The 17,381-nt window shown below is 59.5% G+C and overlaps 3 protein-coding genes across 6 annotated transcripts in view; 2 read left to right on the top strand and 1 right to left on the bottom strand.

Annotated features, from left to right (window-relative positions):
• Nucleotides 1–8,222, top strand: part of DTX4 (deltex E3 ubiquitin ligase 4) — an 8,653-nt gene extending 431 nt beyond the window's left edge. The window contains 9 exon segments of the mRNA XM_041402215.1: nt 2,251–2,724; nt 2,727–2,913; nt 3,716–3,777; nt 3,917–4,078; nt 4,188–4,249; nt 4,496–4,648; nt 5,321–5,482; nt 5,759–5,848; nt 6,106–8,222. Of these exon segments, the coding sequence (XP_041258149.1) occupies nt 2,251–2,724; nt 2,727–2,913; nt 3,716–3,777; nt 3,917–4,078; nt 4,188–4,249; nt 4,496–4,648; nt 5,321–5,482; nt 5,759–5,848; nt 6,106–6,339 (1,586 nt within the window). The 3' untranslated portion in view covers nt 6,340–8,222.
• A 131-nt stretch (nt 8,223–8,353) lies between these two features.
• Nucleotides 8,354–10,626, bottom strand: MPEG1 (macrophage expressed 1). Its single transcript, XM_041402213.1, has one exon. The coding sequence runs from the start codon at nt 10,528–10,530 to the stop codon at nt 8,374–8,376; it is 2,157 nt and encodes a 718-aa protein (XP_041258147.1). The 5' UTR covers nt 10,531–10,626; the 3' UTR covers nt 8,354–8,373.
• Nucleotides 10,627–13,393: 2,767 nt separating this feature from the next.
• LOC121334757 lies at nt 13,394–17,060 on the top strand. 4 transcript variants are annotated; one of them, XR_005952479.1, is made up of 6 exons: nt 13,394–13,631; nt 14,552–14,641; nt 14,913–15,073; nt 15,401–15,616; nt 15,754–15,841; nt 16,557–17,053. XR_005952479.1 is itself a non-coding variant. In XM_041402197.1 (5 exons), the coding sequence occupies exons 1-5, from the start codon at nt 13,430–13,432 to the stop codon at nt 16,870–16,872; spliced, it is 732 nt and encodes a 243-aa protein (XP_041258131.1). In that variant the 5' UTR covers nt 13,394–13,429; the 3' UTR covers nt 16,873–17,060. The 4 variants fall into 4 exon arrangements, 1 of the variants encoding a protein (XP_041258131.1); XR_005952478.1 differs by lacking the exon at nt 14,913–15,073 and having other exon boundaries at nt 16,557–17,051; XM_041402197.1 differs by lacking the exons at nt 14,552–14,641; nt 14,913–15,073 and having other exon boundaries at nt 16,557–16,734; nt 16,825–17,060.
• The last annotated feature ends 321 nt before the right edge of the window (nt 17,061–17,381 follow it).

Genomic DNA, 17,381 nt, shown 5'->3' with positions numbered 1-17,381 from the left:
GGCGGGCGGGAGGGGGGTCCCGGTGTCCCCCGCTCCGCGGCCGTGCGGGGCTGCGCCGAGCGGCCCCGCCGTGCCCGATCCCGCACCGCCCGGCCGCGATGCCAGCTCGCTGTCCTCCACCTGATGCCCAGGTCCTCGCCCTGCCCTCGCTGCCCAGTCCTGCCCACGCACCCCTGCCCCCCCGGGGTCGTGCTGCCCGCCCGCCTCGCTGCTGCAGCGCCCCGGGCCCTGTTGCACCCACCCATCCCATCCTTCTCCCTTCAGGAGAGGTGGTCTCTCGCACACCCTTCCCAGGGCCGTGCCCCGCTCTCTGTGCTAGATCGGAGCCGCCATCGACCTAGAGCTGAATGGTACTTGCGTGACAGATCCTGCCCGGGGGGATGGCAGCCCCGGGGCAGGGACACAGGTGGAGGGATGCTCAGGGAGGGCGCGGGCAGGTGGGTGGGTCCCCGGCGTGATGGGGCTGTCTGTCCCCCACCTCCTGGGGTTGTCTGGGATGTGGGGCACAGGCACCCGTGGCAGGGCATTAGAATGGGGGGTTGTGATCCCCAACACCCCCGTGATGGCCAGTGTGCTTTGTCCCTGGGGTGCAGCAGTGCCAGACACCCTCCTTTGTCCCTCTTTCCCCAGCAGCCTTGGGGGCTGGCGGCGACCCTCCCCTGCCCGTGGGTGTGGGGACAAGGGACCTCTGCGAGCAGGGTGGCTGGGGGCCAGCTTCTGAGGGCTATTGTTGCCCAGGATGGAGGACTGAAAGGGAGATTGTTCTGTCTCTCCCTGGGTTGCTGGGGATGTTGGTATTTTGGGTCATTAAACAGCTCTGATTTGGGGGGGTCGCGACCCTGGCAGGCCCTGAATAGCTATTGTTCCCTTTCTTCCCCTGTTGAATGGGAGGCCGGCTGGCGGCGAGGGGCTGGGGGAACACACAGCATTCCCACACTGCTGCCTGGGGACCGCCAGATGCCGCATGCCGCCGCCAGATTAGGATAAATCACTGCCCCGCTCCCCTCGGCTTTTCTGCCCCGGGTGCCCCTTGGCAGGACAGGGCGGGTGGCTTGGCTGGGGTGTATCTGCACCCCATGCCCCTTTAGCAGGGTGCTGGTAAACACCTTTCCCTTCTTATCCCACTCGTGTCCCTGCGGGACCTGCGGTGGCGGCTGTTCTCCGCGGAGAGGTGGGGGTGAGAAGGGACTGAAATTCTTGGAGGCTTTGCAGGACACGTGGTGAAAAGCCGAAGCAGCAGACTTGTTATTGCTTCTGTTTGAGTGCTTTCTTGTTCCTCACGCTGGGCTGAGCCGTGGGGATCTGGAGAAGGACCTGGAGGCAGCTTGTCCCACCTGTTACCAGACACCTCTGGGCATTAGTGACACGCTCAGGATGGGACCCCAGTACCGTGCACGCCCAGCCCTGCCCTGCTGTGAGACATCCCAAAGAGGAAGCCTTTCTCCTCATTTCCTCATTATAGAAGTTCCCAAAATTTGTGTCCATTCTTCGAATGCATCCTAGTTGATTGGGAGTGGTGGGAAAGGAAACGCCTAGCCAAAATAAGGATGCAAGGCACAAAGCCGTGGTGCTTTGCGCTCTCATCCCACTCCTCATGTTTGCTGATGGGGCAGCGGGAGCTGGGCACAGTTCCCTGCTCAAACTCCTTAGCTTGGCCTCACAGGGATTTTCCCTGTGAGGAAAATCAGTTGTCACAGTTGGGGTTTTCATCGGGGCCGGTTTGGCAGCTGCAGATGGTGGGGCTGGCACGAGCCCCACTCCCCTACGTGTGTGAGGACCTGTGTGTGTGTCACTGCCTGGGGCTCGGAGCTGCCCCTCTAATCTTTTACTCGCCTGTTCCAGCCCAGAGCTGGGAGGGAGACAAGGGCTGGGGTGCCCTAATGCCTGGTTTCATCAGTCTCCCTCGGGAGGTCCCTGGGAGCAGGCTGGAGCAGCCAAGCTTGTGGTTCTGTGTTTACCCATCAGGGCTGAGTGGCTCTATGCTTGGCCTGTGGGCCAGTGGGAGTGAAATCTGCCCTTCCCTTCAGCCCACTTGCACTGGGGATGCACCCCCAGGCTGTGGGGCTCCCTGCCCTCTGGGGAAACCGAGGCACACCGGTCCCCTGGCAGGGCGGGGACAGCAGCAGAGCCGGAAAGCCGTGCTGTCCCCGCGTGGAATGGCACCGGCAGGGCAGGTCGGGGTGGTTTTGCTGCCTGCCCACGGGTGGGTGCTGGCGCCAGGGTCTGACGGCATCTGTCGCCCTCCCTCAGGCACCATCCGGCCCGTCCGGCGCAGCTACTACGACCCGTCCTCGGCGCCGGGCAAGGGAGTCGTCTGGGAGTGGGAGAATGACAGCGGGACGTGGACGCCCTACGACATGGACGTGGGCATCACCATCCAGCGCGCCTACGAGAAGCAGCACCCCTGGGTGGACCTGAGCGCCATCGGCTTCTGCTACGTCATCGACTTCGCCACCATGGGCCAGATCAACCGGCAGACCCAGCGCAAGCGCCGCGTCCGCCGCCGCCTCGACATGGTGTACCCGCTGGTGTCGGGCACCCTGCCCAAGTCGCAGTCGTGGCCGGCCAGCCCCGGGGCGGCGGCGGCCCCGCCGGTGCCCGCCTGCACGTGTCCGCAGTGCCTGCTGGTCATGAGCGTCAAAGCGGCCGCCGCCGGCCCCGGCACCTCCACCCTGCAGCCCCGCAAAGCCGTGCCCGCGCCGCCGGCCGCCCCCAAGCCCCCGCTGAGCCGCTGGCGGCGCAGGGCGGCCGGAGGCAGGCGGCCAGCACGCCCACCCTGAGCTCGGCCGGCGCCTCCGGCAGCCCCCCCGGCGTGGGCAGCGGCAAAGGCTCCCGGGCCAGCCTGGGCACCCTGAACCGCAGCCACCTGCAGCGCCTGGCCATCGCCCAGTCCCGCGTGCTCATCGCCTCCGGGTGAGTCCCGCAGGGTGCCTGCCCGGAGAAAGGGACTGCACACACTCGCTCCAGGGCACTGCAGGGGTCTGTCAGCCCTGAGCCTGCTGGGAGACCCTCGGTGGTCCCCAGCCTCCTGTGGAGGGTAGTGGGTTCTGCTGGGCCCCTCGCCTTCCCCACAGGTGCCTGGAGACCGGAGCAGGGATGGGGTGGCTCCTGCATCTCAATGAAGAGGCTGAGGCTGCTCTTTCTCTTGGAGTCAGGGGTTGGGTGGGGGACTGCGAAAGGCGCAAAGAAAAGCCATTCAGGCCCCATGAGAAGGGGTCCCTCCAGACCCCCACCCTCCAAAGCTATTTTTTTGTGATGGGGTGGACACTTAATGGGCCTGTTTCTCCCCTTTGTCTGGCTCTGCCGTCAGCCTTCTGTCACAGCCTGGCCCCTTTCCTCTCTCTCTCTATCCTCCCCCTTCCCTCCGTTCCTGACCTGCCGGGAAACTTTCCCATGGAAGAGAGCCCCAAGGGGAGGGGGAAAAGAGCTGTGGCAGTGACGTGGCTATAGGAGAAAAGAGGAAAAGAAACAACAGACTGGCCCGGGGAGCTGTGACAAAAAGGGGCCATGAATGGAGATGCAGTCAGGGTTTCTAAAGCGCCAGAGAAAAGGCGGTGGTGGGGCAGGGAGGGGCAGGTTGCCCCGTCGGGGGGATTCTCTTTTTCCATCCAGGGCCTGTGCAGTTGCTCAGGCAACTGTTGTGTGGCCCCTGGGCCCTGTGGGGACGTGGGTGCCTCCTGCCTGCCCTGATGTGGTCTGTGCTGGCTTCCCTCAGGGTCCCCACTGTCCCTGTGAAGAACCTCACTGGCTCCAGCCCCGTCAACCCAGCACTGGCAGGTGAGGATGGGGCCGCAGCGGGTGCTGGTTCCCCCAGGGTGGGGGCACAAACAGCCCCAGTGGGGCAGGTTTTGGGGAGCATCTGGCTTTCAGGGTGTTGCTGGTTTTCCTCAGTGCCATTTGTTCCCTCCTTGTGCAGGGATCACGGGGATCCTCATGAGTGCAGCCGGGCTGCCCGTGTGCCTGACCCGGCCCCCCAAGCTGGTGCTGCACCCCCCGCCCGTCAGCAAGAGTGAGATCCAGTCCATCCCCGGCATCTCCCACTCCTGCCGCAAGACCACCAAGAAACAGGCCAAGAAGGGTAAGAGAGACTGTCCCTCCTGCCCTTCCTGGATCCCCTGTGCCCCCCATCCCTTCTGCTGCCCCTGGCACTGCATTTCTCCCATCCTTTGACCCTCACTCTCCCGCAGGTAAAACCCCAGAGGAGGTGCTGAAGAAATACCTGCAGAAGGTGCGGCATCCGCCGGATGAGGTGCGAGCAGCAGGGCTGTGCCGGGGTGTCCTGGGGGGCTTTGCCCTGGGATGAGGGGCTGGGGACACGCGTGATGCCACGTGCAGGGATGTCCCCCTGCCCTGTATGGCTCTGCCGTGTCCCCAGAGAGGGGCTGTGTGCTGCAGGGTGACAGCCCGGCCCGGGGCTGGGTGCCGGTCCCTGGGTGAGAGCAGGGCAGCCCATCAGCGCCCATCCCTCTGATCCCTGTCCTCCCCTCTGGCACAGGACTGCACCATCTGCATGGAGCGGCTCTCTGCCCCCTCTGGCTACAAGGGGCCCCAGCCAGCCGTCAAGCCTGACCTCGTGGGGAAGCTGGTCAAGTGCAGCCACGTCTTCCACCTGCACTGCCTGGTGGCCATGTACAACAACGGCAACAAGGTGAGAGCCTGCGGCCCCGGGGACCCCCTGCTCAGCCACCTCTGTGGAGCTCCATGAGCTCTCCATGGGACAAAGCCCCAGCCTGGCTGCCTCGGAGGACTCCGAGCTCCCACCCTGACTCAAGAGTTTAATTTTGATCAGCAGCAAGCACTTGGGGACTGCTAAATCAGAACTCAGGGTTGTGTGGGTGTGTTTCCCCCCACTATGCCCAGATTTTTGTGCTTGTTTTTCTTGCCAGGGTGGACTTTGATCCCTGCATGTTTGAGCAGAGCTACCTGGAATTTGGTGCCAGGCAGTGCTTCTCCAGCCACGGGAGGGTTTTTGCAAATACCCCTCGTGCTTGACATTCCCTGGAAAATGCATTGTTTGGAGATTTTCTATATTTATTATATTTCCCTCTTTGAAAAAACAAACCAAACCAAACCACCCAATTCAGAGCTAGATAAAGCAATGAGGACAGGAAAACTGGTGGGGAAGAGAAATGCAGACCTCAGGTTTTTGGTTGAAGTTGGGTAGTGAATTCTCCTGGCCCTATCCCAGGTTCCTGAGAGATTTTGAAATTATGTTTTTCCCGATTAAAACAACGTTCAGTGCTGCTCAGGTGCTCAGTGCCTGGCGTGGCTCGGTGCTGGAGATACTGGTTTCACCGTGTCCCCCTTTTTCCACTCTCAGGATGGAAGTCTGCAGTGTCCCACCTGCAAAACCATCTATGGGGTGAAGACAGGGACGCAGCCTCCCGGGAAGATGGAATATCACATCATCCCCCACGCGCTGCCCGGCCACGCCGACTGCAAAACCATCCGCATCATCTACAACATCCCCCCGGGGGTGCAGGTGGGTCTGGGGAGGCCATCTGGGGGGGCTGGCAGCCCTTGTCACAGCTGTGTCACCCCCAGGTCCCGCTGCAGCTCATGCCTCGGCTCGGGAGCTGCTTGTCCATAAGGATGTTGTGGGAGGTCTGGGGTGTATCTGCATGAAAGTGCTGTCCCTGTCTGCTTGGTGCCAGGGGGATGGTGGCCATTAGTGCCCACCAAGGCTTGGGGAGTTGCCCTGTGCCCAGAGATTGCTTTTGAGCTCCAGAAGGGTTTTCTTTTCCCCTCTACGTCGCAGGGACCAGAGCATCCAAACCCTGGGAAGAGCTTCACGGCCCGTGGCTTCCCCCGGCACTGCTACCTGCCAGACAGCGAGAAGGGCAGGAAGGTGAGCTGGCCGAGGCGTGCCAGGGTGGGAAAAGCAAACATGGCTTAGATAGGGGAATGTGGGTGGAGGTTTTGCCCACAGCCCATCCAGCAGGCTCTGCAGGAGCCCCGTGACCTTCCCCTGCAGGCTCAGCAGCCCGGTCCCTCTGTACTGGCTGGAGCAGGAGGCTGTGCTGGGATGCTCCAGGAGGCCTTGCCTGTGGGCTGCCCACATTGCCGTGCTTGCTTTGCTGCCTGCCCCATTCCTGGTCTCCACAGGTACTGAAGTTGCTGCTGGTGGCCTGGGACCGGCGCCTGATCTTCGCCATCGGGACCTCCAGCACCACGGGCGAGTCGGACACGGTGATCTGGAACGAGATCCACCACAAGACAGAGTTCGGCTCCAACCTCACTGGCCACGGCTACCCCGACATCAACTACCTGGACAATGTCCTGGCTGAGCTGGCAGCCCAGGGCATCACCGAGGAGAGCCTGGCACAGGAGAAGGACTGAGACCGTGGCGAGGAGGCAAGGAGAGGGTTGCCTGTGCCGGCACCCACCAGGATAAAGCTGCTGGAGATACCTGCCTGGGGGCTTTCCAGGGCACACCTGGAGCCCCCTGCTCTCCCAGTGGCAGCCATGCAGTGCCCCAGGCTGGCTGGGAATGTGGGAGAAGGTCCTTTTGGCCGTCCCCTTCACTCCTGCAGGGCGGGAACATCCTCACACACAGCTGTGGGGCTTCAGGCTGGCTTGGCCACCCCTCTGGATGGTGTTCTGTCCTATCTGTCACTGTGCTGAGGGCTTGGGGGGTGCCAGGCTCCCCTCTCTCCTCATCCGTGCCAGTCCCAGCCTGACCCAACACCCCTGTCACCCACCTGGGGCTGGGACCTGGCTTGGGGTGGGAGCTGGGGCCACACGAGTCCCCCTTGCTCTGCCTCGTCCCTCTGACGTTTGTTTGTTCGTTCATTCTGTCCGGTCCCTCCCCACTGGTCTCCTGTGTCTGTGCAGGTTGGGGGGCCTGGGCTGCCCCAGCTCCCCCCAGCCCTGCCCCCTGCTCCTCTTGGCTGTGTCTGAGCTGTGCCCTGCAGGATCCCCTGTCTGGGCTGCCCCTGCCTCTGCATGCCAGGGAGGGGCTGGTGGGTGGTAGGAGGTGTGTGTGGGGGGACAGTGACATCCCCCCCGCCGCAGTGGGTTCCTTGAACTGTTCGTATGGGGGCGTCCCCACGTTGGAATTTCTATATACCTCGTGTTTTGGGGTTTTGTCGTATATATGTACATATAGGGGGGCGTCTGGGGAGGCAGCCTGGGAGAACGTGGTGCTGCAGCCGGGCTGGGGCTGGGCACAGTGGTGCTTGGGGTTGGGACGGGGGCTGTGGGGCCCCCCACCCCGACAGGGCTCTGCCCAGTGGGAGGGCTGTCATTTGTGGGTCCCCATGGGGCCAGGTGCAGGTGGGTTAAGAAGTGTCCCCATTCCTGCCCCGGAGAAGCCTTGGGGAGGTCTGCAGGGGAAAGTGGTTGGTGAGGGGTTGGTACAGGCTGGGCCAGGAGGGTGGTGTGGGTAGGAGAGTGTGGGTGTTGGGGTGGGGGAAGTGTGTTCCAAGGCTCTGGGGGTCCCTGTCAGCCCCCTGGGGTGACTGGACCTTGGAGAGCCCAGGTGGAAGGTGTCCCTGCCCAGGGCAGGGGTTAGGAATGAGAGAGTCTGTGGGGTCCCTTCCATCCTAAACCAGGGGTTCATGGGGCCTCTCGGAGCCCCCTGTGCCGGGTGCTGGGGGTTCCCTGGCCCTCTGTGCTGGTGGGAGGGGGGTCCATCCTGCTGTGCATCGTTCTGTTGTCGTTGCTGTTTTTCCTCCCCGTGGCCTGGCGGGTCCGTCCCCCCGTGGCCACCCCATGGAGGGGCTGGGGGTCAATAAAGCGGATGGCAGGGGACTCTGGCGGTCCCTGCACGGCCTGGCCTCTCCGTTGTCTTCTGTCAGTCATCTGTGTGACCAGGCGAGCCAGGGGCCCTGTGGGCAGGGCCAGGCACCCCGAGTCCCCCTGATGTCCCTTTGCAGCGATCTGTGCCCAGCCGCCCTCAGCGTGGGTTGTTATCTTCTACCTCAAGGGAGAAACCCGCTTTCCCCAGGCACACGCCCCTGTTTGGGTGGCTCTAGCGGTGCGATTTCTCCTCCACTGCACGCCCTGGGTTTTCCCCAGTGCAGACAAAGCCTGTCTGGAGCTATGCAAAACCCTCTGGGCGAGAGCGGGGAGGGTCCCCCACCTCCGCGGTGCCAGCCCGATGGCTCTTACTGTGAGTAAGTCTTTCCACAACGTGACTTTTTTTTTTTCCTTTTTTTAATGCTCTGTTGACTACACGATGAGTTGCTGGCTGAAATAAAACTGCTCCGTGCCTCTCTGCATGCGTGTGTATATCTATCCCGATAGATATACATGGAGACAGGGGTTGCAGCTTGCAGCATGCAGGATTTGGGAGATAGCCCTCCCCGGGGCCCCTCCGCTCCCTCCTTTTCCCGTGGGTTTGGGGATTTGGGGCACAAGGGGAGGGGGCACTCAGGGCACCGTCCCCTCCAGCTCCTGCTGGTACCCCTCGCCCACGCTCAGCACCGTGCTGTGCTCGGGGCTGGCGGGGGCCGGGCTGTCCCCTGTGCCCAGCTTACGGTACCCCCTGGCCCTGTAGCGCCGGTGGCCGTACCAGGCTGTCCCCAGGCCGGTGGCTAGCCCGGCCAGCACGGCCACGGTGACTCCAGCCACCTCTCCCCCTGACAGCCCCCGGGCCCCGACCATTTCGGCCACGTGCCGCGCCTCCTCCGGCCGTGCCAGCCGCCACACGTGGCTCTGGCCGTCCCTCACCCAGGTGCTGTCCCCGTCCCGCACCAGCAGCGTGTCCACGGCCGGCAGGTCGGCGGGGGGCCGGGTGAAGGGGGGCAGGCGGGCGGGCGGCAGCGAGCCCCCGGTGAGGAGCCCGGCCTGGACGCAGAACTGCACCTGGCAGCTGTCGCTGATGAGTGCCAGGTGCTGGCTGAAGCCCGGGGGACAGCCCTTGGCGTGGGGGTCCTCGGCCGTGCCCCGGTGCTGCCCAGCCAGGGGGTTCCCTGCCTGGCAGCTGAAGAAGCCCCCGAAGGGCACCGCGTACTCGGCCCCCGCCTCGTAATCCTGGCTCACGCACACTCGGAGCTCGCCGAAGAGCTTCAGTGGGAAGTAGCCCGAGGGACAGGACTGGGCTCCGGTGATGGGGTTGGCGCCGTGGGTGCTGAACAGCCCCCCAAAGAGGTATCCCGAGTTGGGCGCCGCCGGCCCGCTCGCGGCGCACCAGTAGGCGCTGAACTGCACCCGGGAGAGCCAGAAGACGTCCTGGCACTTGCGGTGGCAGAAGATGCCCAGGGTGCACTTGTTGTGGCACTCCAGGTGGCTGTGACCCTCCTCCCGCTCCTGCACACCCAGCAGCACCGGCGTGTAGGCGGCGGGGCAGGAGAAGGCCCCGGTGAGGGGGTTCCTCTGCTCCAGCGCCCGGCACAGTGCGGCGGTGTCGGGACCGCCCAGGCCCACGCACTCCTGGAAGACTCCCCCGAAGGTGAAGTTGGCCATGGTGCCCTCGCAGGAGCCGTCGTCAGTGTTGGCGTGGAAGTTGAAGTTGGGCGAGGCGGCGTCGGTGCAGCCCAGGGCGGTGTTGAAGGTGTAGTAGCGGCGGACGGCGAGCTCCACCCGCTGGGCCACCCTGCGCACCGTGGGCACCGGCAGCTCCGGCAGCGCGCTCGGCTTGATGAAGTAGTACAGGGGCAGCCCCGAGCGGTCCAGGGCCACCAGCTGGTTTTGAATCTTCTCCTGCCACGTCTTCAGGGTGATGCCTGGGTAAAAGGGGGTCCCACCGATGCTCTCCACCCTGGAGCTGGTGCGGTTGTCCAGGTACTGCTTGGTGAAGCCCGAGCTGACGTCCAGGGACTCCTTGGTTCCCACACTGACGATGCTGTGGAAGGCCACGCCGGCCGAGGCGGTGACGGTGTACCGTGTGGCCCAGCTGTCCTTCAGGAAGGTAGCTTTGATCTGGTCCTCCTGCACCAAGGTGGCTCCTGCATCCACGGAGGTGATGGCGTGGGTGCCGTAGTTGAGCACCAGCACCTCGGCCAGGAAATCGGCCATCTGGGTCTGGTTGTTCTCCAGGTGGCTGGCGATGGTCAGCAGCTGCTTCTTGAAGGCCTTGTCCAGGGCCGCCTCGGGGTCGATCTTGGCGGTGTAAACCAGGTTCCTGACCTGCACCCGGGTGGTGACAGCCTTGTCCCTCACCTGGTGTGTCTTGGTGCGGTGGAAGTCGCTGGAGAATTTGCCGTTGATGGAGGAGAAGAGGGACAGCTCCAGGTTGATGGAGGCAGAGGTGATGCTCTGGTAATCCTTCCAGGACTCGATGATCTCGGAGTTGATGTCCAGGTTGCTCTGCTTGCGGGGGATGGTGAAGACCTCGTCTGGGATGAGGTAAGATCCATCTTCTGTGGTCTTGCACTGTGAGTAGCCCAGGTTGATGACTCTGCCCATATCCAAATTCCTGAGGTTATCCCAGCCCCCCCCCGGCAGAACTTCCAGACGTGAGAGCTTCAAGGTCTCGCTGCACACCCCAAATCCTGAAGAGGACGAGAGTTCCTGGGGCTGCTCAGCCCCTGTCAGCCAGGCCAGCAGTGCCCAGGTGAGCGGGACCCCCCAGAGCCCCCAGCCCATGGCCGAGCCGGTGCCGGGCCCTCACCAGTGGGAGCGCCGGGACCGGAGCTGGGAAGATGAGCTGGCTGAGGGAATTGACAAAAGGGAAAGGAGAAGTGAGAGCTGAGGCATGTGAGAAATGACAGAGTGGAAACCGAGAGCAGGGGGTGGGGAGCAGGAAGGTGTCTGTCCCTCCCTCTGCCCCACTGGCGACTCCGCAGCCTCCTCTGCCCCACTCCCGTCCTTCCCCAGGGTCTGCAGTGTCACCAGCCGGGGACAGCACCTCCTGCTCGGGAACGCTGAGCCGCAGGTGCTGGGGACACTGATCCAGCTCTGCCCAGCTGGGCTTCGGATTCAGCAGCACAGGGCAGGTGCTGCAACTTTTGGGGAATAAACAGTTAAGGAAGTCTCTGCTGTGAAACGGTGACTCTTTCCATATAGACAGATTCACTTCCCCTGGTTTTGCTCCTGAGTTCCTCTTTGCAGGACACTTCTCCCTGGGAGGAGGCTGAAGTGACAGCCGTGATGGAGGCATAGGGCCCCTAGGTGCCTGTGTTTTTTGGGCAGGACAATGCCAGGAGCGGGGGGTGAAGGGATAACAGGAACACCATCGCGGATGTTTGTTGGGGAAGATGAAACAGGAAAGCCTTATGAATATGATTGCCTGGCAAAAGAGTTTGAGAATATGGAAACTATAAGCAAGATGGAAATGAAAGGAAGCTTTGAGATACCTTAGTTACTGAACAACTGGAGAACAATGGTATGGCCAGCTGAAGGTAATCCCCATTTGATGAAACAATACCCTCAGCTTGCAGACAGGCCCGAGGGTCAGAGCAGACCCTACTAGCTGGGCAGAAGGGGTCCAAAGAGCAGTTTTTAGGGTTTAAAATGTAACACAGTATGGTAATGTAATGATTCTTACAGGCTGTATGTAAATGCTATAATATTTGTACCTTGTATCAGATTGGTTATTAAGAATTAGAATATTCAACACAGAAGAAGATTTATTGTATTGCAATGGGAACCATTCATTTATTCTCTCTTTACCACGCTCTTGCATTCATTCTTTTTACTCTTCCTCTCTCTCCTTCTCTCTCTCCCACTCTCTTTCCCTCTCTGGGGCTGCTCAGAGCTGTGGCTGGCAGCTCCCAGAAGGGCCCTGCACCCACGCCCTCTGCAATAATCCCCAAATCCCAAGGCCTGCCTTCAGAGAGCTCTCGTCTCCGTCTGTCCCGGCCGTCCTGACCCCCAGCCGCTCCCACAGATGTTCTTGCTGGCTCCAGCCCCTGGAGTAGCTGGAAAACCCCCGAGCAGGGATTCTCATCTGCACCAGGATGTGCAGGCTGTGTGGTCACCTTCCCTAAAACCTACCCACCCTGCCATGGAGGCAGTGGAATGTTGCAGTTTTCCCCCCCAACACTTTGAGGTGGTGCTCTGAGTTAACCTATTCCTGCCTTGCTTCCAAGGGTGAGATTCCCATCAGTCCCAAGGTGAGATTCCCATGGCATCTCTCCTGGGCAGTGCAGCTGGCCAGAGGTCCCTGCTGGCAATGTGACAGCAAAAACCCCACAGCTGAGGGTAATCAGGGATTTTGGGGATGGAGAGTTTAATGGCACCAGCTGGCAGCTGTGCCTGTTCAATTGATGCAAAAGGAAATCCAAGATTTCTCCAGAGGGACTGTTTTTCCTGGCTTTGTGTAAGCAGAGACACCTTTTTACCATCAAGTGAGTGAGGTTTGGGGCTGTGTTTCCAGTTTGCTCTGTAAACTTCCAGGCGTTCTTTCAGCTCCCCTGGCTGGGCCAGATGTGCAGCAGCAGTGCAAGGGAGCACAGACTCCATCACGGCCCAGCCGTGTCCAGGAGGGCCTAGGGAAGGGATCAGACATCTCCTGGAACTGGGGAGTCCTCTGCCTGGAGTGGAGGGGGAACGTGGTGGGGCCTCAGGGAAAGATGAGACACCATCCTTGGGGACACTTCCCGTGCCGTGGGGCAGCTGCCCGCCTGTGGGACCGGAGCTGGGGGGACTCCAACGCTTTGGGGGGCTGCCCGGGCCTCGATTTCCCCCCCTCCTTTTTAGGGATATGTCCATGTGCTTCTTATGGAAGCACTGAGCTGCTGGCCAGGGCACTTGGACGTGTTTTGTGCTTTCTCTGGGGGTGAGGAAAATGAGAAGTGTGTGAGTCTGTGAGGTGATGGTGTCATTTGGGGCACCCCAATGTCTGTGGTGTGAGAGCTGGTCAGTGGGCAATGAGGAGGAAACAGCTGGAATCCCCCAAAAAAGGGAGGTTATAGCCCCAAAATACCTGAAAATTGATTTATGTTGAAAGGAGTCTGTGAGGTGATGGTGTCATTTGGGGCACCCCAATGTCTGTGGTGTGAGAGCTGGTCACTGGGCAATGAGGAGGAAACAGTTGGAATCCCCCAAAAAAGGGAGGTTAGGAGGTTATAGCCCCAAAATGCCTGAAAATTGATTTATGTTGAAACCACTAGAAAGTGTAAAGAGTCTCATTTATGTATATATAAACCTGTTATTTATTTCAAGATAAATATGCTGTGTTACAGACGGAATTTCAGATAGTAAGGAATTCTGTATATGGATCCATAGGGTTTGAAAATAAAAATACAAGGTTTTAGGTATATAAATGAAACAATAAAGGGCTTGAAATAGTTAGACAAGATTATCTGTATGACGGACCTAGAAACAGCTCTGTGTACGCGGAGTTCTTTCTCCCTCCTCCCGCTGGAACACCCGAAATCCGGGATTTGGGATTCACTGAAATTGGGATTTATTGGCACCCCTAAAACCGCTGCGCATGCGCTGTGACCGGGGCCCCTCAGTGCTGCCGCCTTGTGGACACCCCCGGTACTGCAGCTCCGGGCGCTTCCCGTGGCTCCGCCGGCACCGGGACCGGGACCGGGACATGGAGCTGGACCGGGATCGGGACTGGAGCTGGACCGGGACCGGGACAACGACGGGGACTGGCCGTGCGAGGTCGCGGGGCTCTCGGCCGGGGCCGCTCCCGGCAGGAACCGCGGCCGCTGTGCCGGGAGCGCAGGCGCGGAGCCGGGAGCGGCGATGGCGGAGCTCGGGGAGCGGCGGGGCCCGCGGCACCGGGCTCGGAGGTGAGCGGGGAACGGGGACAGCCCCGAGCGGGCGGCGGAGACGGGCCGGAGCGACCGGGGGAAATGGGGGGAGTCGGTGTCCCGGCGAATGGATCCGAGTTGCGGCGGAGGGCTCGGTGTGCCGGCAGAGGGAAAGCTGGCTAAAGGATAAAGATGCAGAGGAACAAGTGTTGTAAACCCCCCTTGCTCTCTGACAGACCAAACCTTGCAGTAATCCCAGTACATCTCTCTGAGAGACTCTGGGATCATAAGGTCTTCCAGGAAAGCGAAACAAACACAGAGATGAGGGAATAGGCTTCCAATTAATAATTGTTTGATGGGTGTAGGAATGATTCTTGTATGTTTTACACTCCCCTTTTAAATCCTGCTATAATTTTAAAATTATTTCTTTAACAAATGATCTAAATTTGAGAGAAATGGTGCAAAATGAATGCATGGAGAGACCATGGAATCCCCAATGGTTTGAGTGGGAAGGGACCTTAAGGATCACCTCATTCCATCCCCTGCCATTCCATCCACAGCCCAGGGTGCTCCAAGCCCCATCCAGCCTGGCCTTGGACACTTCCAGGGATGGAGCAGCCACGGTTTCTCTGGGTTTGTGGGCGCAGGAGGAAAGTTCCAGCAGGAGCTGAGGATTCCCTTTGCTCTGTCCAGCCCCAGCAGGGCTGTGGGAGCAGAGGATGTGGGAGCAGGAGCTTTGCCCACTGCCTCGGGGGAGTCTGTGCTGTCCCAGCCCCCAGAGCAAACGTTTGTGGTTTAACATCCCGTTCCAAGGAGATGCCCGGCCGGGAACGGGAATGGGCCGCGGAGCAGGGACGGTGCCGGGCAGAGGGGTGACATCCAGAGGGTGCCACCAGTCCGTCCCTGCTGCCCAGCTGGGGATGAGCAGGCTGGTGACTGTCCCTGTGCTTGCTCTGCAGGATGAGGAAGGCAGCCCTGCCGAGGAGGATGAGGAGCTGTGGGAGGATGGAGAGAGCGGCCACCAAAGGCTGGGGACGGCTCAAGTCCAGGTAGGAGATGCTGCCTTCCAAGGAGAGGGACTTGTCTGTCCCATTGGAATTTGGGGTGTGAGGCCAATGGAACAGAGGGTTTGATTCCATATTCTTGCTCACATTCTCATGTGCCTTAGGAGGTATTTGTGGAAAGGTCACTTTAGTGAGCTTGCACTGGATTTGAAGGAATGTGACCCCTGGGGCAGAAATCCCTGCACAACTTCTGTGTCCCCCCATGGCTCATCAGAACAGTTCATGGGCTGGGCCTCCTTTTTTCCTCCTTCTCCAGGCTCTGGATGAAGTCCTTCCTTTCCCAAGGGAGGGGAAAGCCCGTAGGATGTGAACCAGAGGTGGTGCTTTAGGAAAGCCCCTCCAGCCTGGGAAGGTGCTTTTGGCTCCAGACACATTCCCAGAGCCCAGGAGCAGCAGGAGCTGTGCTGTGCCCAGCAGGTGAGGCAGAGCTGCCTTTCCTTCCTTCCCTGCTGCACTTTGGCTTTTTGAGGGATCTCTGGGGCTCTGAGGGAGAAGTTCTTTGTCACTCCAGGGCAGAATTAGCCCTGCTCCCACTAAAAGCAGGAGGGGTCATTTTATCCTTGTTTTTGGATACAGGTTTTGTGTTTTCTCCCTGTTGCTGACACCGTGTGGTGAAGCAGCAGCTCCCAACCTTGTCAGTGCTGCTCCAGGTTTTGTTCATAGCTGGTAAACAAGAAACAGTGATTTGCTGCCCTGTGGTAATTGGATTAAGGACAAGGCCTCCCTCTTTGTTTAATATTCCAGAGAAAAGCTGCCAAGGAATAAAGCAAGAGCTTTCCCCAGTGAAAACCTGCCCAGTCCCATGCTGGGTTTCCACACACACAAGGTTCAATCCCTGCTGGAATCCCAGTCACAGCCTCCAGATCAATGTGCAGTTTAAGGTCTCACAGCCTGACCAGGACAATCTCTTGCCTCTGGACATGGAAAATCAATTTTTCGTTGTTACAGCACCAGCTCCAGGTAATTATGAAGTGGTGTAATGGTTTTTAAGTTGTGCACATGGAGGAAATTCACTGGAGCAGCCAACACTGCTCCACCTTCATGGACAAGCCTCTGGGTTTGGGATCTTGATTTGTGGGTGTGAAATCTCCTCACAGGATCCTCTGAGGCTGAAACAAAGACAAGGAACCTTCTGAGATGGAAAGAGCCAGAGCAACTTGTTGTGGGAAAGGAAAAGGAAAGATGGTAAGTGCCAAAACCTTTGTTCTTCCCTTCTCCTGGGCTCTGTACTTGGGAATGGGTCAGCTCTGGAAATTTCCTGGAGACACTGGAGAATGATCTCTGGTCTGCTTAAAAGTGGGAAAATTCCACTGGCAATTGCAGCCCCTGAGGGGGGGCAAAAAGAGCAGGACCTCAGTCTGTGAGTGTGTGAGAAATAAGGGAGGGACAAATGTCTGGATCATCCTGTGCCTCAGGGCATCAGGAAAAGCCCTTGACCCAAAATCTGAAGTGCTGTTCCACAGGGAGCCCTGGGAATTGGGCTCATCCCAGCTTCCTCACTGGAATTTGGACCGACTGGGCACTTTGCTGTTTTCCTGTAGGATGTGGGCCGTGACATGAATTGGCTCCAGCAGGGCCCAAGATCACTCTGGGGTCTGTGGCAGGGACAGCTCCCAGAGCCAGACAGGGAAGGGGACCTTCACCCACACTCCCAAAAAGCTGAGAAGGAAAAACACCTGCCTGCAGCTGGCTGCAGCTCCTGGCACACTCAGGGACATGGGGTAGTGCCAGAATAATTTAAACCTTGGGAATAATGGAATTAATACCACCCCTTGAGCTCCTGCCCATCAGCCACTGGCTGCAGATGGCTTGGAAGTGATGGAGGCATTCAGGGAATGCTGATTGTTTTTCCCTTGCTTTGGCAATCTGGTCAGCAAAAATGCTAATTGAGCTCTTCCAGCAGGGAAACATTTAAGCAAGAGGTGCTGAAAAGAATTGGAGTTTCTGATTTTGAGTCTCCAACTTCAAATCCCCCTGGATTGTCACCGGTCCAACTTGCATGGACTGGTCACCGTGGCCAGGAGTGTCCAGTCCTGCTGGAATGCACTGGAGCAGGATGTCATTTTCCTTTTGTGCTGGTAAAGACCCTCTGGGTGACCCCCAGTGACTGGAAGGACCAGACTGGGCTCCCAGGGCACTAATTCCAGGGGTTCTGTTTTTGGGAATAGCACAGGAGCCGTTCCCTTGCCCAGAGGAGCAGCCAGTGCCTCCCTTAGTCCACAAATCCCCAGGACTGACCACAGAGAAAATGACAGGAATGTGGAAATCGCCCGCACTGGGAGTTTGTGGTGCTCTGGATGACATCTTGGATTTTTAATGTTAAAGGGGGTGTGGAATGAATTCTCTCCTTTTTATTGTCATTGTTATCACTGCTCTTGTTGCTATCACTGCTACATGCTGTCATCAATATTAAATTATTATATTGGTTTCCATTATTGGTCTTGGTTTCCATTATTAAACTGTTCTGATCTCACCCCCCGAGCTGGGTTTTTGTCTCTGGTCTCTTCCCCATCCCACGGGATGAGGGAGCTGCTGCTGGGGCCCAGCTGGGTCTGCCCATGGCCCGGGGCACTTCTGGGGGCTCAAACACGGGACTGGGGCAGTTTTGGGGCTCACAGAGAGACACCCAGTGCTGGGGTTTGGGGGCTCAGAACTGGGCTCATTTGGCCAAGTACAGAGACACTAAGTCCTGGTTTTGGGGGGCTTGAAACCATGGTGCCTGAGA

The sequence above is a fragment of the Onychostruthus taczanowskii genome, unplaced genomic scaffold (genome assembly GCF_017590055.1).
Source record: "Onychostruthus taczanowskii isolate IOZ18803 unplaced genomic scaffold, ASM1759005v1 scaffold195, whole genome shotgun sequence".
NCBI classification, from domain to species: Eukaryota; Metazoa; Chordata; class Aves; order Passeriformes; family Passeridae; genus Onychostruthus; species Onychostruthus taczanowskii.
The sequence above is the reverse complement of the archived record's forward strand: the minus strand, read 5'-3'. Positions and strand labels throughout refer to the sequence as shown.

Coding starts and splice junctions, on each gene's coding strand:
- MPEG1 (XM_041402213.1), bottom strand. CDS start 10,530: ATGGGCTGGGGGCTCTGGGGGGTCCCGCTCACCTGGGCACTGCTGGCC.
- LOC121334757 (XM_041402197.1), top strand. CDS start 13,430: ATGGAGCTGGACCGGGATCGGGACTGGAGCTGGACCGGGACCGGGACA. Junction 15,617..15,753: donor TGTTACAGCACCAGCTCCAG/GTAATTATGAAG, acceptor ATCTCCTCACAG/GATCCTCTGAGGCTGAAACA. Junction 16,735..16,824: donor GTCATTTTCCTTTTGTGCTG/GTAAAGACCCTC, acceptor TTTTGGGAATAG/CACAGGAGCCGTTCCCTTGC.